We start from the raw sequence: 20,661 nt of genomic DNA on the forward strand, positions 1-20,661 counted from the left end.
TACACCCTTTTTTTTTTTGAGATACAGTCTCACTTTGTCACCGAGGCTGGAGTGCAGTGGTGTGATCTCGGCTCACTGCAACCTCTGCCTCCTGGGTTCAAGCAATTCTCTACCTCAGCCTCCCGAGTGCTGGGATTACAGGCGTGTGCCACCACGCCCAGCTAATTTTGGTATTTTTAGTAGAGATGGGGTTTCACCATCTTGGCCAGGCTAGTCGTGAACTTCTGACCTCATGATCCACCCGCATCGGCCTCCCAAAGTCCTGAGATTACAGGAGTGAGCCACCATGCCCGGCCTTGAAATTCCCCTTTTTGGCCCAAACCTTGAGTTTCTGTGCCCTGCTCTCTCCTCCCCAATTCTGATTTCCATTACTTTGTTGTTCTCCTAGACTAACAACCCCCTATTCCAGCTTTAGTGCTCTCCCTGTCCAACCTGGGATCCACGTGAGCCATTTCAAAAGTGTTTTCACAAGCAATCAAGATTTCCTCAGCCCTTAACTTTCCATCACTTCCCAAACTGAGGTAAGCCAAGCATGCATTTCTCTGCCTCCTGGTCTGGAGAAAGTTTCACAATCATGATGATTGATTCCATAATAAATCACTGCTTTCTAACTTCAGCTGCACCCTCGCTGCTGCTCCACAAACATTTTATCCATCTGTAATTATCTCTATCTGACTTCACCATGATCAACTAATTTGCATCAGATCAACCCTCTGAGAGCAACTACAAAAGCTGGGTACAATTATTTAAAAATTTTTTATTTCAGCAGCTTTGGGGGTACAAGTGGTTTTTGGTTACATGAATGAATTGTATAATTGTGAAGTCTGAGATTTTAGTGCACCTGTCACCTAAATAGTGTACAATGTACCCAATATGTAGCTTTTTATTCCTTGTCCCCCTCCCACCCTTCCCACATCTGAGTCTCCAAAATCCATTATACCACTCTGTATGCCTTTGCATAGCTGGGTACAAATTTTTAAAAATATGTTTGAAGACACTGGAAATTCATCAAGGCAGGAGGCTCTGAAGGGCCAAGGTCCCAGAAGAAACGGAAGCATGTTGAGGTGAGGCCAACATTCTGCATGGTCTGTCCCATGGGGGATATTTATTGACTTGTGAGAGGCAGCCAGACTCAGTAGGAGATAGTGCCTAAGAGATAGGAGGCTGAGAAGGACTTTCAGTAGTCTACAGTCCTGAGGAAACAAAAACTGGAATTTAGAGCCTGTTAAGGAGGAAGGGCCTGTTAAACAACACAGAATGTCATTAGGGTCCCTGAAGAACTATATTCTAGGACTAAAGCTGTATTGGTCAGGGTTTAATCAGGAGACAGAAACCACAGTCATTTGAAACGGTATCATTTAATATAAACAAGTATTGTGCTCACTTTGGTGACACACGTACTAAAATGATACAGAGAAGATTAGCATGGCCCCTGCACAAGGATGACATGCAAATTCATGGAGTGTCCCATATTTTTATTTGCAAAAATAAAATAAAGAAGCATTAACTCTAACAGGGTATTGGCATACTAAGGGATTAGCTAGTAAGAAGAAATGAGAATTCTAAAGGACACAGGAACAGCAAATATAAGAAAACCCCACTACTCCTAGGACTGAAATAGCTGTGAAGTTGGCCAAGCAGATGCCAAAGCAAGTTATTCATGGGGAGGTGCCTTAGCAGTTGCAACAGGCTGAGAAGCCACCCAGAAAGGTGCCAGGAAAAGCTTTTGGCTGCTAGGCACTGCTGACCACTTTGCACTGCCTGAGTGAGTGTACACTGAAGAAGTTGCACGTGCTGCCGGAGTAAGGCAAAGGAGCAAACCAAAACCAGGAAGATGGACTTCTTCCTCCTCCCGTGTTCCTCCAACACCCACTACTGACAGTGCTTAACACTATGCCAGCTGGCAAAAGAGATCGTTCTATTCCCTCTTATCTGCAGGGATATGCTCCACCCCCAGTGGAGACCCGAAACCACAGATAGCCCCAAACCCCAGCCAAAGAACGCCAAAGTTACATTTTCTTTTCTTTTATTAGACAGGGTCTCACTCTGCCACCCAGACTGGAGGGCAGTGGTGGGATCACAGCTCCTTGTAGCTTTGATCTCCTGGACTCAAGTGATCCTCCTACCTCAGCCTCCCAAGCAGCTGGGACTACAGGTGTATGCCACCACACCCAGCTAACACATTTTCACTTAAAGCAGCACTTTATGGTTTCTTGTTGGCATATCCAAATTGCTAGCATCACTATTCTTTGCTTTGGGACCATTATTAGGTAAAATAAAGATTACTTGAACACAAGCACTGACATACCTGGACAGTTGATCTGATAACCAATATCACCACTAAGTGACTAACAGACAGGTATTGTAGACAGCATGGATAATTCCCTTGATCGCTCTTTATACTTCACCTAACATCCATCTCTTTCCCTCCCTTCACTACTAAACCTCTTCACTTTTTATTTGTTTGTATCTATTTTTGCAGAATCAGAGTCTCCCTATGTGACCCAGGCTAGTCTTGAACTTCTGGGCTCAAGCAGTCTTCCTGCCTCAGCCTCCCAAAGTGCTGGAATTACAGTCATGAGCCACAGCACATGGCCTAAAGGTCACTTTTTTTTTTCTTTTCTTTTCTGAGACAGAGTCTTTTGCTCTGTTGCCCAGTGGCACGATCTCAGTTCACTGCAACCTCCACCTCCCGGGTTGAAGCAGTTCTCCTGCCTCAGCCTCCCAAGTAGCTGGGATTGCAGGCACCAGCCACCACGCCCAGCTAATTTTTGTATTTTTAGTAGAGATGGGGTTTCACCATGTTGGCCAGGCTGGTCTTGAACTCCTGACCCTGTGATCTGCCTGCCTCAGCCTCCCAAAGTTCTGGGATTACAGACATGAGCCACCGCGCCCGGCCTAAAGTTCACTTTTTAAGATGTTGAATCTCATCCAAAAACACCCTCCAAGCAGACCCATAAAATGTAACCATCACAAGGTCCTTCTCCCACACGATGGGATCTTGCTCACCACCCCTCTCTTTCCAGCTCCAATGCAAACACAGCCAAGAAGTGCAAGGGAGTTAGTGCCTCCAGATGAAATCCTCAACCAATGAGTGCAGACACTGGCAGATGAATGTTCCAGCCTCCCATCCTTCATATGGACAATTCTGGGAGGCATTCTTTAAATTTGGAGTCTCTACTGGAAAGGAGCCTCCATTGCCTACAATAACAATCTCAATAAAACATCCTCATATTGGCTTTCTTGCCTTCCCTAGTTCACACTCTGTTCCCTCACTGCTGCTTCTTAGGATTCCCTCCCCAAAACACTACCTCTGTTAAATCCAAGCTCAGGCTCTTCTTTTTGGGAAACCCAAACTTAGACGCCTTCTCAGTAGCAGCTGAGTCTGATGAGTGTCTCCTCCCTTGGCTATCCCGGTTCTGCTCCAGCCTCTCTGACCTCAGTTTCTCTCACTGGCTTCTCTTCTGCTGGTCTGACTTTGGAGATATAGTGTTTTCTGTCCTCTGCCTTCTTCCCTTCTTCCTCTATAGACTCTCTTGGTTGGTGTCGTTCATTTCAGCATAACTCTCACCACTTCCCTGCTCTGGTCTCCTGTCTTCTCCTGCCTGCTAGGGATCCCTTGAGGCTGCAGCACGTGGCTCTCACACAAATATGTCCACATCCAAATATAGCCCATTCCCACATAATTTATCTCTTCTATGTTCCATACCTCAGTGTCATGGCATTACTATTCTCTCAACTTCCCAGAATAGAAACTTTGAATATTCCTTCCCTCTCATCCCCAGGTTCTTCTACTAATACCTCAGAGTTATTTCTAGACTGAGTTTCTTCCTCTCCATCCCTGCAGGCATTAACTCAGTTCAGGTCCTCATCACCTCTCACTTGAATTGCTCTAACTATAGCCTGCAGTTTTCCCTGCCTCCAGTTCTCCCCATCTCAATTCATGCCCCATGTAGCCACTGGCTTGGGCCTCCGAAGTCACAGATCTGATCATGTTGCAACATAGCTCAAGACCATTCCACAACTACTGATATTAAAACAAAGCAAAACCTTTTAAGACAAAGTTCCTGGCAGAGAAGAACTTGAGAAGGCATGTATTCAAATGAGAATGGTGGTCAATTATGTACCCTTACTGCTCATTTGGGGCACCTCTTTACCTCCACACCAAAGCTGTTTGTGGAGGGCACCTTCTTCCATCCAAAACCTGGTCTAAGTTACACAAATTCCCTGTTGGTAGTTCCCCTATCAAAGGTGAGTCAATCTTACACTTTCAAAATGAACTTTCTTAAAAACTAAAGAAAATCCAAGAAGTATACACACACACACACACATACACACACACACACCATGCAGGAATATTTGAACATTTAAAAATGAATAGATCTATTTTTTTAATCATAACAGGTGGAAATATAAAACCCAAACTCTAAAACTTAGAAAGAAGCATAAGAGAAAATCACTGTAACCTTGATGAAGCAAAAATTTCTTATAGACGACACCAAAAGCATCATCTATAAAACAAAAACTTGACAAGTTGGATTTTGTCAAAAGTAAAACTTTTGCTCTTTGAAAGACACTGTTAACAAAATGAAAAGACAAGCCATAGGGAGGGAAACAGTATTTTTAAATGATACATCTAAAAAAGAACTTGTATCCAGAATATATAAAGAACTTTCAAAACTTGGTAATAATAAAACAATCCATTAAAATATGAGCCAAAAATTTGAACAGACACTTCACCTAAGGAGACATATGGATGGTGTAGGGTGCAGTGGCTCACACTTGTAATCCCAGCCCTTTGGGAGACCGAGGTGGGCAGATCACCTGAGGTCAGGAGTTTGAGACCAGCCTGGGCAACATGGCAAAACCCCGCCTCTACTAAAAATACAAAAAAATCAGCCAGGCATTGTGGCATATGCCTGTAGTCCCAGCTACTTAGGAGGCTGAGGCACGAGAATCACTTGAACCTGGACGGTGGAGGTTGCAGTGAGCTGAGATCGCGCCACTGCACTCTAGCCTGGGCAACAGAGTGAGATTCTGTTTCAATTAAAAAAAAAAAAACAAAACCAAAAACATATATGGAGGCAAGTAGGCACATGAAAACATGCTCGTATTATTGGTCAGTGGGGAAATGCAAATTAAAACCACAATGAGCTACCTATCCAAATAGCTAATAGTAACAGGACTTGAACGTAACAAATGTTGGCAAAGATATGAAAGAACTAGAGTTCTCATACATTTCTGGTGAGAATATAAAATACTACAACCACTCTGAAAAACTATTTCGCAAATTCTTTTTTTTGAGAGTCTCACTCTGTCGCCCAGGCTGGAGTGTAGTGGTGTGATCTCGGCTCACTGCAGCTTCCGCCTCCCGGGCTCAAGCGATTCTCCTGCCTCAGCCTCTCAAGTGGCTGGAATTAAAGGCGTACACCACCACACCTGGCTAATTTTTGTGTTTTCAGTAGATACCAGGTTTCAACATGTTGGCCAGGCTAGTCTTGACCTCCTGACCTCAAGTGATCCACCCACCTCAGCCTCCCAAAATGCTGGGATTAAAGGTGTGAGCCACTGCACAGCGGCCTATTAGATAAATTATTTAAAAGTTAAATATATGCTAACATGGATTGGGTGTGTCCCCAACCAAATCTCATCTTGAATTATAGCTCCCACAATTCTCACATATCATGGGAGAAACCTGGTGGGAGGTAATTGAATCATGGGAGCAGGTCTTTCTCATGCTGTTCTCATGGTAGTGAGATCTGATGGTTTTATAAAGGGAAGTTTCCCTGCACAAGCTCTCTCTTGACTGCAGCCATGTAAGACATCTCTTGCTCTTCCACCATGATTGTAAGGCCTCCCCAGCCATGTGGAACTGTGAGCCAATTAAACCTCTTTCCTTTACAAATTGCCCAGTCTTAGGTATGTCTCTATTAGCAGCATAAAAACAGACTAATACAAATGCTTACCATATGATTAAACCATTCCACTCCAAGATATTTACCAAGATTGAAAGCATATGTCATAGACTTTTGCATGAATATTCATAGAGGCCTTATTTGTTGCCAAAATATTTTGATCATGAACAGATAAATGGATGAAGAAATTGTGACCTATCTGTACAATGGAACACTACTCAGCAATAAAAAGGAATGAACTATTGATACACACAATAACATGAATGAATCTCAAAATGATCATGTAGAGTGAAAGAGGTCAAAATAAAAAAGAATACATGTTATGATTCCATTTATATAAAATAGAAAATGCAAATCAATCTAAAGTAACAACAGGCAGATTGGTGGTTGCCAAGAAAGAGGGAATAAGCAGCATAGAAGGGCAGAAGGGATGGATTGAAAGGAGCACAAGGAAGCTTTTGGGAGTGACATTATTTGGAAGTTTGTCCCCTCCAAATCTCATGTTGAAAAGTGATTCCCAATGTTGGAGGTAGGGCCTTGTGGAAGGTGATTGGATCACAGGAGTGGATCCCTCATGAGTAACTTAGCACCACCCTCTTGGTGATGAGTGAGTTGTTTCTAGATCAGTTAATTTAGGTGAGATCTGCTTGTTTAAAGGAGTCTGGAACTTCTCTCCTCTCTTGCTCCCACTCTCACCATGCAATTTGCCTTCTCTCCCTTTGCCTTCTGCCATGATTGTAAGCTTCCTGAGGCCCTCACCAGAGACTGAGCAGATGGGGGTGCCATGCTTGTACAGCCTGCAGAACCATGTGCTAATTAAACCTCTTTTCTTTATAAATTACCAAATCTCAGGTATTCCTTTACAGTAACACAAAAATGCTCTAAAACAGGAGATGAATATGTTCACTACTTTAATTGTGGTAATGATTTCACGGGTATATGAGTGTGTCAAATTTTACCAAATTGTACACCTTTAATATGTATAGTTTATTGAATGTCAATTCACATCAATAAAATAGTTAAAATATTTAATTAAAAAAACTAATAGTCTTACTTGATTCAAAGTTCTTCTTCTTTCTGATTCTGTCAAAGGACTTTGCCTAAAAAGGAGGGTAGCTAAAAAGAGCATAGATCAGGGTTTAAAACCCTGCTCTGCCACAAAGCCACTGTGTGACCTCAGGTTGGTTACTCTCATGGCCTTCTCCATTTCTCATCCGTTGAATGGGGCTAATGATATTCTGCCTCACAGGTTTGTTGCTAAACTTAGAATGAGATGACAGGTGAGAGAGAGTCCCTAGCACATCCTAGGCTCCAGTGTGTATAGATCAGGCCCCATCTCTGAGGAGATTAGATTCCTTTCTGTTCCCCTCCTTTCCCTTCCTTTCCTCTTTCCTTTCAGATCAGGATCCTAGTTACAAAGACATTCAGGGGAGAAACAATGAAGAGGAAATAGGCCAAAGGGTGTGTCTTGGGTTGTGTTCCCTGAAAACAGTGCCCCTGAGACCTGGACTTGAAACTTCCTGGAAGGGTGACCCCAGGGATCAGAAGGGAGGGAGCAGAAAATGTGAGTCCGGGAAGGAGAAAATGCCAATACAAAGGTGCATTTTGAGCTAACTACTGAGGTGGAGCTCAGAGCAGATCCTCAGGAACAGCAGAACCTCAGAAAGAACAGGAGGCTGGGCACTGGCTTGTTCCCTCCAGTGGTTGAGGGTTGCCCTCAGAGCACTGATGCGCCTCTCCTCTCCCACACTTCTCTCAGCTGAGGGAGAAAGGCAGAGACAAATCCTCCTGGATGGGATCCTGGCAGGGTTAAGGGATGGCTCGCCACAGCTGCAGCTCAAATCAGAGGCAGCCTGAGGACACACAGCCCAATGCACCCCAAGTGGCTGCCTCAGGCCCAAAGCCCATCCTTGGGTCAACAACATAACCCTCTCAGCCTTGTTGAGCACCTTTGCACCAAGCAACAGACATCCAATATTTCTCAGCAGAGAAACCAGAGACCCTCGGTTAAAGCCCTCTCTCCTCAAGAACACAGGCAGGGAGGGACACACTGCCTTCCTCAGTCACTCCCTCAGAACAGTTGTCTGGGAGAGAAGAGAGAGACCTGAGGGGTGAGTTGTTAAAAAGGTCCTAGGATGAAGGGGTGGGGCTGGAAATTTTGAGGAAAAGGGAGAGGGAGCTATTTCATTGAACAGTAGTTAAATCCATTTTCTCTGCTCTACAAATAAATTGTGAACTAGGTATGTTCCTCAGATTGGAAACACAGCAATGCTTATTGTGATAATACCTATCACCTATTGAGCATATAATATTTGCCTGGAATTATGCTATCTTCTTTTTTTATTTTTGTTTTTTTTTTTTTTTTTTTTTTTGGAGACAGATCTCGTTGTGTCACCCAGGCTGGAGTGCAGTGGTGCAATCTCAGTTCACTGCAACCTCCGCCTCCCGGGTCCAAGTGATTCTCCTGCCTCAGCTTCCCAAGTAGCTGGGACTATAGGTACCCAGCATGCTCGGCACTTTTTTTTTTTTTTTTTTTTTGTATTTTTAGTAGAGACGGGGTTTCAGTATATTGGCCAGGCTGGTCTTGAACTCCCAACCTCGTGATCCACCCGCCTCGGCCTCCCAAAGTGCTGGGATTACAGGCATGAGCCACCATGCCCAGCCTCCTGTGGTCTAACCTATTATGCTGAGCCTTGCTATGTTCTTTCATCCTCAGAACAACCCAATCCAGTAGGTGCTATAATTAACCAAAATTCAGAGAGGTTGAGTAACTTGCTAAAGATCAAACAGCCAGCAATTGACAGAGCAGAAATCATCCCCAGGTAGCCTGACTCCAGAGCTTATACCCTTGACCGTTAGGCTATACTTAACCCCCTGTAAATAAACAGCAGGACTCACCTGAGGTTAGGAGCTGGAGACCAGCCTGACCAACATGGAGAAACCCTTTCTCTACTAAAAAAAAAAAAAAAAAAAAAGTAGCTGGGCATGGTGGCATATTCTGTAATCCCAGCTACTTGGGAGGTTGAGGCAGGAGGATTGCTTGAACCCGAGAGGTAGAGGTTGCGGTGAGCCGAGATCGCACCATTGCATCCCAGCCTGGGCAACAAGAGCGAAGCTCTGTCAAGAAAGAAAAGAAAGAAAAGAAAGAAAAGAAAGAAAAGAAAGAAAGAAAGAAAAGAAAGGAAGGAAGGAAGGAAGGAAGGAAGGAAGGAAGGAAGGAAGGAAGGAAGGAAGGGAAAGAAAGAGAAAGAAAAGAAAGAGAGAGAAAGAAAGAGAGAAAGAAAGAAAGAAGGAAAGAAGGAAAGAAAGAGAGAGAGAGAAAGAAAGAAAGAAAAGGAAGGAAGGAAGGAAGGAAGGAGAAAGAAAGAGAGAGAGAGAGAAAGAAAAGAAAGAAACAGGACACCCAGCTGGGGAAGCGGTATGAAGCAGTGGCCTGCTCCACTGGGGTGAGAGGAGCTGGGAGAGCATAGAAATTACACTAGACAGAAGGAGAGAAGGACTCCACACTGACAGAAGGGGCATTATGGTAATAGGTGTGTAGACATTTAACTTATAGCTGCCCAAAATCTTTTTGGTACCACCCTGGCAATGTAGAATCAAAATAGTTACCCTGCCCAGCCTCTCTTTCCTTGAGTGTACAGACAAGTACCTTAAGTTCTGCCAAAGAGACGCTCTGGGACGCAGATCCAAAATGCGCTCTGTGAGAAAACAGATGAAGCGCGGGGATTCCGTTTTGCTGGGACAGTGAGCACAGGTGGGATAGGAGAGCTAAAGGACGTGGTTCTTTGTGAAAGCATCAGTCCCTCAGCTCTCCTAAGGAAAAACAAGTAAAAGGGGGCTTCTGACCTGCTTGGAATCCTAAAGCAGAAGAGCAATACTTGGGCCCTGGAGGAGGCTCCCCAAAAGAAAGCATCCCAAGGATAGGGAGAGGCGGGCGCCACGGTGGATGGAGTCCCGGTCCAAGTGGAAAGTTCTCCCCATTACTCTTCTCTCTTAAACCCTGGGGTTTGTTTTGTGACTTTCCTGAGTTGAGTATAGCTCAGTCCCCAAAAGTGACAGTTCTTTTGCCCATAGTTGCACCCTTTCGCCATGTGTGGAGGGTTTGTTTTCAGCAGCTAGAATAAGAGTTCCCCCATGAGCTGGGGCATCCCTGAGTCGGAAGCGGGTGGAGGGACGAGAGTAGGCGGGAATCCGCACTGCCACAGTAAAAAAAAAAAAAAAAAAAGAGTTTCTTATCACCAGGCGCGGTGGCTTACGCCTGTAATCCCAGCACTTTGGGAGGCTGAGGCGGGCAGATCACGAGGTCAGGAGTTCTAGACCAGCCTGACCAACATGGTGAAACCCGTCACTACTAAAAATATAAAAAAGTAACAGGGCATAGTGGTGCCGGCCTGAAATCTCAGCTACCCAGGAGTCTGAGGCAGGAGAATCACTTGAACCTGGGAGGTGGAGGTTGCAGTGAGCCGAGATCACGCCACTGCACTCCAGTCTGGATGACAGAGTGAGACCCTGTCTCAAAAAAAAAAAAAAGAGAGATTTCTTATCACTCTATGTTTGCTATTCACCTGCAGACAAAAAATGAGACCTTTTTATTCTGTAAACCTTAGACAGTAAGTCCAGCCTCCATTGATTGTGAGAATTTACTGTGAAAGTGCTTTGTGAACCATCAAGTGTGGATAAGACTAGTTTGTATCATTGTTGCCGGTGGGAGCGGGGAGGGAAAGGCCACTCAGCCAGTCTGGCAGTCGGACTCACAAAAATTCACACTGTAGACTTTACCCTTGGCTCAGAACATTCTCTCTGAGTGGAATCACCTCTATCATGTTATGTCTGTCAAAAATCTTACTTACCATACTGAAACTCCAAGACATAATAACATCCATTAAATACCAAAGTGACCAGCAGGCTACTTACAGTTAGAAGAAATCAGGAGGGAGCAGCAAATAATAGATTGACGGGCTAGGGCAGGTGGGAGAGGGAAGCTCCTACATCTCTGGGTGTGTCCTGGGGACGAAGAGGAAGCTAAACTGTAGAATTACTACACTCATTTCATGAACTCATTTCAGGAAAATTAGAAAATGTAGATAAAAATGAGACTACAAGTACTCACCTCAGCAGCACATGCACTAAGAAAAAGATATGAATATAAAATATAAGAAAATAAAAATCACCTGTAAGCCCATCAGCCGGGAATAATTCCTTTAAACATTTTTCTATTTGTCCATTCACATATTTTTCTAAGCATATATACATATACATACATACTTTCTTTCTTTGCAGTGAAATTTGGTGTTAAATCAAACAGCTAAATGTTTATTAATATAAATTTTCATATTTCCCTTTCTAATACTAGAATCAAATTTTTAGCAGATCCTTTTTGTGATAAAATACACATAGCACAAAATTTATTATTTTAACCATTTAAGAGTACAGTTTTGTGGCATCAGGTATGTTGACTTCATTGTATAACCATTACTACATCTCTAGAACCTTTCATCTTCCCAAACTAAAACTCTGTATCCACTAAACAGTAACTCTCCATTCTCTTCCCTCAGCTCCTACAAACCACCATTCTACTTTCGTCTCTATGAATTTGACTATTCTAGGTACCTCATATAAGTGAAATCATATGATATGTGTCCTTTTGTGACTGGCTCATTTTACTTACCATAATATCTTCAAGATTCATCCACATTATAGCATATGTCTGAATTTTATTAAGGTCAAATCATATTTTTAAGGCTGAATTATATTGTATGGTATGTACAACAGTTTGTATTGGACTGATCCATTCACTTATTGATGGACATTTAGGTTGTTTTCACCTTTTGGCTGTTGCAAATAATGCTGCTATGAACATTGGTGTACAGTTATCTATTTGAATCCATATTTCCTATTCTTTTTTTTTTTTTTTTTTTTTTTGAGACAGAGTCTTGCTCTGTCCCCCAGGCTGCAGTACAGTGATGTGATCTTCGCTCACTGCAACCTCTGACTCCTGAGTTCAAGCGATTCTCCTGCCTCAGCCTCCTGAGTAGGGGGGATTACAAGCACGTGCCACCATGCCCGGCTGATTTTTGTATTTTTAGTAGAGATGGGATTTCACCATGTTGTCCAGGCTGGTCTCAAACTCCTGACCTCAAGTCATCCGCCGCTCTCGGACTTCCAAAGTGCTGGGATTACAGGCATGAGCCACTGGGGCCGGCCTCAATTATTTTAGGATATACTCAGGAGTGGAATTACTGGTAGCAGATCTTTTTAAAAAAATTAGTCCCGGCCAGGCGCGGTGGCTCACGCCTGTAATCCCAGCGCATTGGGAGGCCAAGGTGGGCGGATCACCTGAGGTCGGGAATTTGAGACCAGCTTGATCATCATGGAGAAACCCTGTCTCTACTAAAAATACAAAATTTGCCGAGCCTGGTGGCACCTGCTTGTAATCCCAGCTACTAGGGAGGCTGAGGCAGGAGAATAGCTTAAACCTGGGAGGCAGAGGTTGCAGAGAGCCGAGATCGTGCCATTGCACTCCAGCCTGAGCAACAAGAGGCAAATTCCGTCTCAAAAAAAAAAACCAAAAAACAAAAACAACAACAACAAAAATTAGTTCCAGCATTTTGGGAGGCCAAGGTGGGCGGTTCACCTGAGGTCAGGAGTTCGAGACCAGCCTGGCCAACGTGGTGAAACCCCGTCTCTACTAAAAATACAAAAAAATTAGCTGAGTGTGATGGCAGGCGCCTGTCATCTCAGCTACTCGGGAGGCTGAGACAGGAGATTGGCTTGAACCCGGGAGGCAGAGGTTGCAGAGAGCCGAGATTGCGCCGTTGCACTCCAGCCTGGGCAACAAGAGCGAAACTCCATCTCAAAAAAAAAAAAAAAAAGAAAAAAAAAAGAAAAGAAAAATTAGTGAGTCACTGTCTCTCATTTCTAAGGGTCTGACATGATGTTAATTAGTTTCATGGTTAAACTTACTGGGAAATTGCTGTTTCTTCCTGTGTCTCACGCGTTCATTCTGGGATAATTTTTTTTTAAATCTTCTTTGTGCACATCCATTAGAAACTTCTTTAGGAAAGAGACTGTTCGTGGTAAACTCAGTTTTCATTTGTTTGAAAATGTCTTTTTTTCTTTTTTTACCTGTCTGTAAATATAAAATTGTATACACACCAAAGTTATCTTTTTCAGGAACACTTTTCCTGTCTTTGAGCACCTTAAATTATTTCAACGTCTTCTGGTTTTTACTTGGCTGTTGAGAAGTGTATTTCCAGTTTAGTTACTGCTGCTTTGTAGATGATCTATGCTTTCTTTTTAACCTTTAATATTGTTTATTTGTGTTCACTGTTCTGCAGTTTCACTGAGGTATAACTAGAGTGAATTTCTTTATATTTATCCTTTTTGGCACAAATTGTGCTTCCTATATTTGTGTATATTTGACTTTTTATATTTGCTCATTTATTTATTTAGAAACAGGGTCTTGCTCTGTTGCCCAGACTGGAGTGCAATGGTGCAATCATAACTTACCATAACCTCCAACTCCTGAGCTCAAGTTCTAACCCTAACCCTAACCCTAACCCTAACCCTAACCCTAACCCTAACCCAGCTCAGCCTCCCAAGTAGCTAAGATTACCAGAACTGGCAACCTTTTATTTTAATTTTTATGTTGTAGAGATGGGGTCTCACTATGTTGCTCAAGCTGGTCTTGAACTCCTGTCCTCCAGTTATCCTCCCACCGTGGCCTCCCAAAGCACTGGAATTACAGGTGTCAGCCACTGTGCCCAGATGGATCCTTGTCTTTCATCAGTTATTGAAAATTGTCAGTCATTTTTTCCTTAAATATTGACTTGCCCCATTTTTAATTTTTCGCTTCTCTTCTCATGGGATTCCAATTTAACATGTTAGACCTACTCATTCTTTGTCTCTTAACTTTTCTATTTGCTCGTCTTTGCTGCATTCTGGAGAATGTCTGCAGATTCATCTTTCAGTACACTAATTCGTTCTTCAGCTATATCTTCTGTTTAACCAAAATCTACAATTTCAATTTTAATGGTTACATACATTTTTTATTTCTTGATGTTTTATTTTTTGTAAATATATCTGGACATTGTTTATGATCTCTTATGCCTTGCTCTTTTATTTCTCTACTCTATTTTTTATTTATTTATTTATTTATTTTTTTTTTTGAGACGGAGTCTCGCTCTGTCGCCCAGGCTGGAGTGCAGTGGCCGGATCTCAGCTCACTGCAAGCTCCGCCTCCCGGGTTTACGCCATTCTCCTGCCTCAGCCTCCCGAGTAGCTGGGACTACAGGCGCCCGCCACCTCGCCCGGCTAGTTTTTTTTTTTTTTGTATTTTTTTAGTAGAGACGGGGTTTCACTGTGTTAGCCAGGATAGTCTCGATCTCCTGACCTCGTGATCCGCCCGTCTCGGCCTCCCAAAGTGCTGGGATTACAGGCGTGAGCCACCGCGCCCGGTCTATTTTTTATTTCTTTAAACATTTTACAATAGCTTCTTTAGTTTCTTTATCTGATTATTCCAAACTCTGAGTTTCCAAATTCCAAGAATCAACCTGTGCCTAGGTCCACCCCCACACCCCCTTGCTGGAAGCTGAGGGTCCTTTTAGGTACTTACTCTAAGATTCTTCTCCCTGCTCTTCCTTCTTTTAAAGGGGCTGTTTATTTTGAGTCAAAAAGTTGTATAGGCCCTGATACCACACCCAACTTTGTGCTTCACAGTAGTTTATCCCTGATTCTCAGGGTCTCATACCAATCTGAAGAAACCCGGTTATAACACCTTTCCAACTCCTTTTTGCCTGCTTCCTTCAAGTGGAGATACTGAGCCTGGGTTATTCTCTCCAAAAAGAATCACAAAGGGAGTGGCTACCCCTTTTGATGGTTCTCAGCTTCTGACTCTAGGCTTTTCTGAGGACCTGCTACACTTCTTGCCTTCTTGGATTCTGTGTAATACCACCATATCTCTATACTAAAGCCTACTTCAGACGGATTTCATGAACTGTGCAGGTGAGAGCCCTCAGTCCCTATAGGAACCCAATCTCCTCTTTCCTCCTACTGAGTATGGAGCTCCATCTAGGATGATCAGTGCCTTAAAAGAGGCTTAATATTTTTGGTTGTTCATTTATTCATTCAATTCAACAAATATTTATTGGGTATCTGCCATGTATTGGCTTTTAAAGAGACTACAGTTGAACAATTCCCTAAATAGCTCCAAAATAGCATGAGCTGACCCTACCAGAAGCCATGGTGTAGCTCTCCAGGAGTTGTTCTAGAAAAAACTGCTGATCACTTCTGCCTCAACCAGAAGAGCCCATGGACCACTGAACAAAATGGAAAGCAAGTACCAAGGTGAGCACCTTTTAGTGAAAGCCAACACACAACCCACAGGGTTGAGTATCCCTGTGAAGGACTGAGTGCCTAGGGCTGGCCCTATTGGGTTCCCACAACCTCCAGTCATGGTCAGACCTCCAAAAGGTAAAATATGGACACCTTTTTTCTGCCCTAAATCTTTAAGACTCTCCATGCTTCTGGGTTATCAAAAGCCTGTGTCCAGAGCATGTGCTTGTCAGGAACATTAATTAGGGTATTTGCATGCAAGAGTTGTCATGCAAGGGAGAGGGCAGGAAAGCTCTGAATTGTTTCCACTGCAGTGTACACCACAATGTCACCAACTCGCTGGATGGGCTGGTATATCTAGCCTTACCACAATGCCCTTGGAGTGGGTTTGGGGTCTGCCAGCTCAAGGAGCTCCTGTTCATAGGGCATATAAGTCCCTATGAACATATAAGTCCCAAGGAATACAAATAGGGATCCTTCACTACATCGTTGGATGCTTCACAACTTTCCCAGCCTCCTGCAGGACCAGCTGAGTGGTCCTGCAACCTATGTGAAAACAGGTGAAACCTATGTGAAAACAGCCCTGACACCTATGTGAAAACAGGATAACTTGATGGTTCAGAGCCATTATTTCCATATGGGCTTAGGCAAGGTACTTAAACTCTCAGTGTCTCAGTTTCCTCATCTATAGAAAGGTAATAAAAGCAGTACCTATCCCCTTAGGGTTCGTGTGAGAATTAAATAAGCTAATCTATGTACCTGGTGCATGATAAGTTTTATATATGCATTGGCTATGATCTTAGGGCAGCTATGAGAGAGCTGAGCCCTAAAACCATAAAACCTGCCTAAGCACCATCTCCACTCATGGCCTGGCAGGTGGTGGAGCAGGAAATCCTGTGGGAAAAGGGAAGGCTTTGACTGTAGGAGTGGGTTGATTGTGGGTTCCTGGAAGGTGAGGACCCATTCCCTAACATCCTCAATGCCCAGCCACACCTAACCTGGCCGCTGCATGCGGCAGGCACTCAGGAAACGCTAGTCAGGGAGAAAGGCACTAGCTTTCGGTTTGCCCCCTGCCCCACCCCAGGGGCGGGACTGTAGAGGCGCCTGTAAGGGAAGTTGTTCAGTCAACTCAGAATACGGGTAGTAACCCGGAAAGTGGAGTCACCGTCTTGGTCTAGAGACTGATCCCTGCAGAGACAGATCCCTTCCCCTCTCTGCCAAAGACCGCAGCCCCAGAAGTCACTCCATCTCCTACTGCTGGCAATTTCCAGAGGCCCCCTCGCACCTTCCAGCCTGATGTCGTGCGTCAAGTTATGGTGAGTAGGGAGTGGCATGTCGATCGTAGCCTCCGACATTCACACCCAGAGCGCCCCACGGACTCGCTCAGAGAACGCCTTTGAGTCTGGAGACGGTGGGGGCCGGCGAGAGAGGCCGGGGATTGCAGTAAGAGCGCCGAGTCACAGGGGCGCGGGGAGCAGCGCTGGCGTAGGGCACTGCCGGCTAGTGGGCGACACCCCTGTCTCAGGCCCAGTGGTGCCTCCGCCTCCTTGGTGTCCATCGAGGAACTGGAAAACCAGGAGTTCGTCGGCAGAGGCGGGTTCGGCACAGTGTTCCGGGCGCGACATAGGAAGTGGGGCTACGATGTGGCGGTCAAGATTGTAAACTCGTGAGTGACCCCGGTTGCCCCACTGGCCGCAATCTGGCCAAAAAGGTGGAGCCACTGTGCTCTGGGGCCTGAATGGGGAATGGAGGGATTTTTCCCACGACCCCGGTTGACTCCGGCTCTCTCCTGGAGTGTAGGAAGGCGATATCCAGGGAGGTCAAGGCCATGGCAAGTCTGGATAACGAATTTGTGCTGCGCCTAGAAGGGGTCGTCGAGAAGGTGAACTGGGACCACATGCCCAAGCCAGCTCTGGTGACTAAATTCATGGAGAACGGCTCCCTGTCCCAGCTGCTGCAGCCCCAGTGCCCTAGGCCCTGGCCGCTGCTTTGCCGCCTGCTGAAAGAAGTGGTGCTTGGGATGTTTTACCTGCACAACCAGAACCCGGTGCTCCTGCACCGGGACCTCAAGCCATCCAATGTCCTGCTGGACCCAGAGCTGCACGTCAAGGTCAGCTGGTCTACACCCCTCTCAGCCTCAGGACAAGGTCCCACCCCAGAGCAGCTCCAGCCAGGCCCACTGGACACCAGACCTCCAGAGCCCTGTCTATTGAATAGGCGTAGCCTCTCCCTCTGGACACAGGGCTGCCAGGGCACAAAGCCCAGCCAGGAGTTTTAGCTCCTGCCATACCAGGTGATAGAGGCCCCGACCCACACAAGTCATTTCCACCAGCTGCCCCACCAACCCCTCCAAAGAGTCATGGCTGACACAGCCCTGGAGACTCAGACCTTGACCCAGCCCTACCACAGGCACCCAGATCTACTATCCAAGGGAGCCTCTTCTCTTGACCTCCACACTCCCTTTACAAAGCTGAATCTGAACCTTCTGGGGGCAAGGGGGTTTCTGGAGGCTGCCTGGCCCCCTTGTCTTCCCTACCTCCCACTTCTTTCCTTCCTTTGCAGCTGGCAGATTTTGGCCTGTCCACATTTCAGGGAGGCTCACAGTCAGGGACAGCATCCAGGGAGCCAGGGGGCACCCTGGGCTACTTGGCCCCAGAACTGTTTGTTAATGTAAACCGGAAGGCCTCCACAGCCAGTGATGTCTACAGGTAAGGATCCCAGCCCAAACACACAGCCGGGATTCCTACACTTCTCTGGGCCCTCCCAGGGGGTGATGTATAGGAAAGGAGTCTTGCCAGTGATTGGACTGGTCCTCAGCTTTGTGTCTCCTGCAGCTTCGGGATCCTAATGTGGGCAGTGCTTGCTGGAAGAGAAGCTGAGTGTAAGACTCTAGGCAGATTCTGGGATCCTTAACCCCAGGTGCCCTTCTCTTGAAAGCCCCAAAGCTTCCCCTTCCTGCTCACCTACTAAGACTGCCCTCCTCCCTCCCTGTGCCCCCACATTACACTCCCTGCCTCTTTCCATGATGGAGCAGATATTCCCCGAATGCCTTCTCTTCTCACCGTCCTCCCCTACTCCAGTGCCAACAGAAGCATCACTGGTGTGTGGAGCAGTGTGCAGGAGGCAGACCCGGCCCTCATTGACTGAGCTGCCCCAAGCCGGGCCTGAGACTCCCGGCTTAGAAGGACTGAAGGAGCTAATGCAGCTCTGCTGGAGCAGTGAGCCCAAGGACAGACCCTCCTTCCAGGGTGAGCTGGCCAATTAGCTGGATCTGGGGTAAGCTTGGGTCTGTCAGCATGGGGCTTTCCTCAGCAAAAGAAGATTTGCTCACCTGCAACCCACTCTGCTGTCCCTCTAGAATGCCTACCAAAAACTGATGAAGCCTTCCAGATGGTGGAGAACAATATAAATGCTGCTGTCTCCACAGTGAGCGCCAACATCACCCCTCTCCAGGAGCTGGTCAGGGATGGCACAACATGGCTACCTGGCCATCCAATGACTCACCATTAACCACAGCTTTTTTATGCCTTGACCTTTGTCCTCACCCTCCCCAGCCCACCCCTGAGTTCCAAGAGACTACTCCCTTGGGTTTACTCTGGCTCATCCAAGTCATACTCAGCAAACTCCTCCCATCCCTGCAGGTAAAGAATTTCCTATCTGAGCTCAGGAGCAGCAATCTGAGATTTTCTACCCCAGAGTCAGGCCAAGGAGGGACAGAAATGGATGGCTTTAGGAGAACCACAGGAAACCAACACTCTCGTAATGATGTCATGGTTTCTGAGCTGCTAAACAAACTGAATCTAGAGGGGTCTCCCAGCTCTGTTCCTGAAAAATACCCGAGCCTTACCAAGAGGAGCAGGGCACAAGAGGAGCAGGTTCTGCAAGCCAGGACAGCAGGGACATCTTCAGATTCAGTGGCCCAACCTCCCCAGACTCCAGAGACCTCAACTTTCAGAAACCAGATGCCCAGCCCCACATCAACTGGAACACCAAGTCCTGGACCCCAGGGGAATCAGGTGAGACATTGGCAGGATTAGGGGCTGCACTAAGAGTCCTATAAATGCTGTCCCCTTGCCAGGCAAAACTTGAGGCTGAGAGGAGTGCACTGGGCGGTCCAGGCTCCAGGACAGAACTGGATGCTCTGTGCTGTTTGCAGGGCACTGAGAGACATGGCATGAACTGGTCCTCCAGGACCCCGGAGCCAAATCCAGTAACAGGTACCCACTCTCCACCTCTTTCTTTTCCCTGTTCAATTCTTCCACGAGACTCCTCCTCCAGATCTATATCTAGATTCAGGGTATTTTGTGGAGGGGAGGGGAGATGATCTAACTCAACCTCATTTCATAAATGGGAAAACTGACACCCCCTGAGAAAGGAGCCCTCTGAGGTCACACAACAAAGCTTGGATTTGTCCCTGAGTTTTCTAACTTTCCACAGCATCAGCTCTGTGAGCCCCCTAAGTTCCATTGTTTCAGCAGTCCAGAGGACTTCCCAGCAAAAAAGATCAGGGTCTCAAATGTCAATTGCTACTCTCTAGAGCTTCTGCTAAGCCAATTCTGGAGAGGAACTCTGAAGGGAAGGGCACAGGACACACCTTAACACAGCCATTTGGGCGACCACTCCACTCAAGGCCAAGTTGGGGGTGGAGACCTCATACTCCCCACCCACCCCCAACTTGGCCTTTCTGACAGCTAAACCCTCCTGCCACCATCACTATTTCTCTTAAAGGGCGACCACTCATTAACTTACACTACTGTTCTGGGGTGCAAGTTGGAGACAACAACTACTTGACTATGCAACAGACAACTGCCTTGCCCACAGGGGGCCTGGCACCTTCGGGCACGGGGAGGGGCTGGCAGCACCCCCCACCAACAGGTTCGCAAGAAGGCCCTGAAGAACCTGAAAACTGGAGCGGGCCACATGGTTGGTATAATCATAGTGGAAAATAAAGCACCTTCAGAGCTTGCCTCCAAGAGTTACGAGTTAAGGAAGAGCGCCACCCCTTGAGGCCCCTGACTTCCTTCTAGGGCAGTCTGGACTGCCCACAAACTGACTTTGTGATCTGTCCCCCAGGAGTCAATAAACATGATGGAATGCTAGCCAAAGTCTGAGCTCAGCCAGGGGCAGGGAGGGACTGGGATGGGGGTGGGAGCTGCCAGTGAGGGATAGGGAGGCACCACAACTCTGCTATGGCAGGAAGCGGGGATGCTGGGGGCTGGGAGTGGGCAACGGCCTGGCACACAAGGTCAGGGCACAGCCAGCTACAACAGGAAGGAATCCCAGAGGCCTGGTTCCCCAGACCACTCTAATCTCAGGGCAGTGCTTCCTTTAAAGCCTAGGATGGCGACCCCACCCTAACCCTAAACTCTGGGGATAGAGGCTCTGGTCCCTTTTCTTCTGGGATCTCAACTCA

General features: G+C 46.2%; 1 protein-coding gene, 1 long non-coding RNA gene and 1 pseudogene across 2 annotated transcripts in view; 2 read left to right on the forward strand and 1 right to left on the reverse strand.

Annotated features, from left to right (window-relative positions):
- Positions 1 to 214: 214 nt before the first annotated feature.
- The window catches only part of LOC116275742, a 36,225-nt gene continuing 15,778 nt past the window's right edge, over positions 215 to 20,661 (reverse strand). The window contains exons 4-5 of the long non-coding RNA XR_004184964.1: positions 10,830 to 10,919; positions 215 to 1,193 (exon numbers count right to left, since the gene is read on the reverse strand). This is a non-coding gene — a long non-coding RNA (uncharacterized LOC116275742). The remainder of the gene's footprint in view (positions 1,194 to 10,829; positions 10,920 to 20,661) is intronic.
- On the forward strand, positions 1,380 to 1,477 carry LOC116276002 (annotated as a pseudogene).
- Positions 16,319 to 20,347, forward strand: RIPK3 (receptor interacting serine/threonine kinase 3). Its single transcript, XM_003901654.5, has 10 exons — positions 16,319 to 16,564; positions 16,774 to 16,914; positions 17,049 to 17,358; positions 17,811 to 17,956; positions 18,083 to 18,129; positions 18,329 to 18,496; positions 18,607 to 18,674; positions 18,890 to 19,264; positions 19,405 to 19,465; positions 19,977 to 20,347. The coding sequence occupies exons 1-10, from the start codon at positions 16,545 to 16,547 to the stop codon at positions 20,195 to 20,197; spliced, it is 1,557 nt and encodes a 518-aa protein (XP_003901703.2). The 5' UTR covers positions 16,319 to 16,544; the 3' UTR covers positions 20,198 to 20,347.

This window comes from Papio anubis, chromosome 7, assembly GCF_008728515.1.
Source record: "Papio anubis isolate 15944 chromosome 7, Panubis1.0, whole genome shotgun sequence".
Lineage (NCBI taxonomy): Eukaryota > Metazoa > Chordata > Mammalia > Primates > Cercopithecidae > Papio > Papio anubis.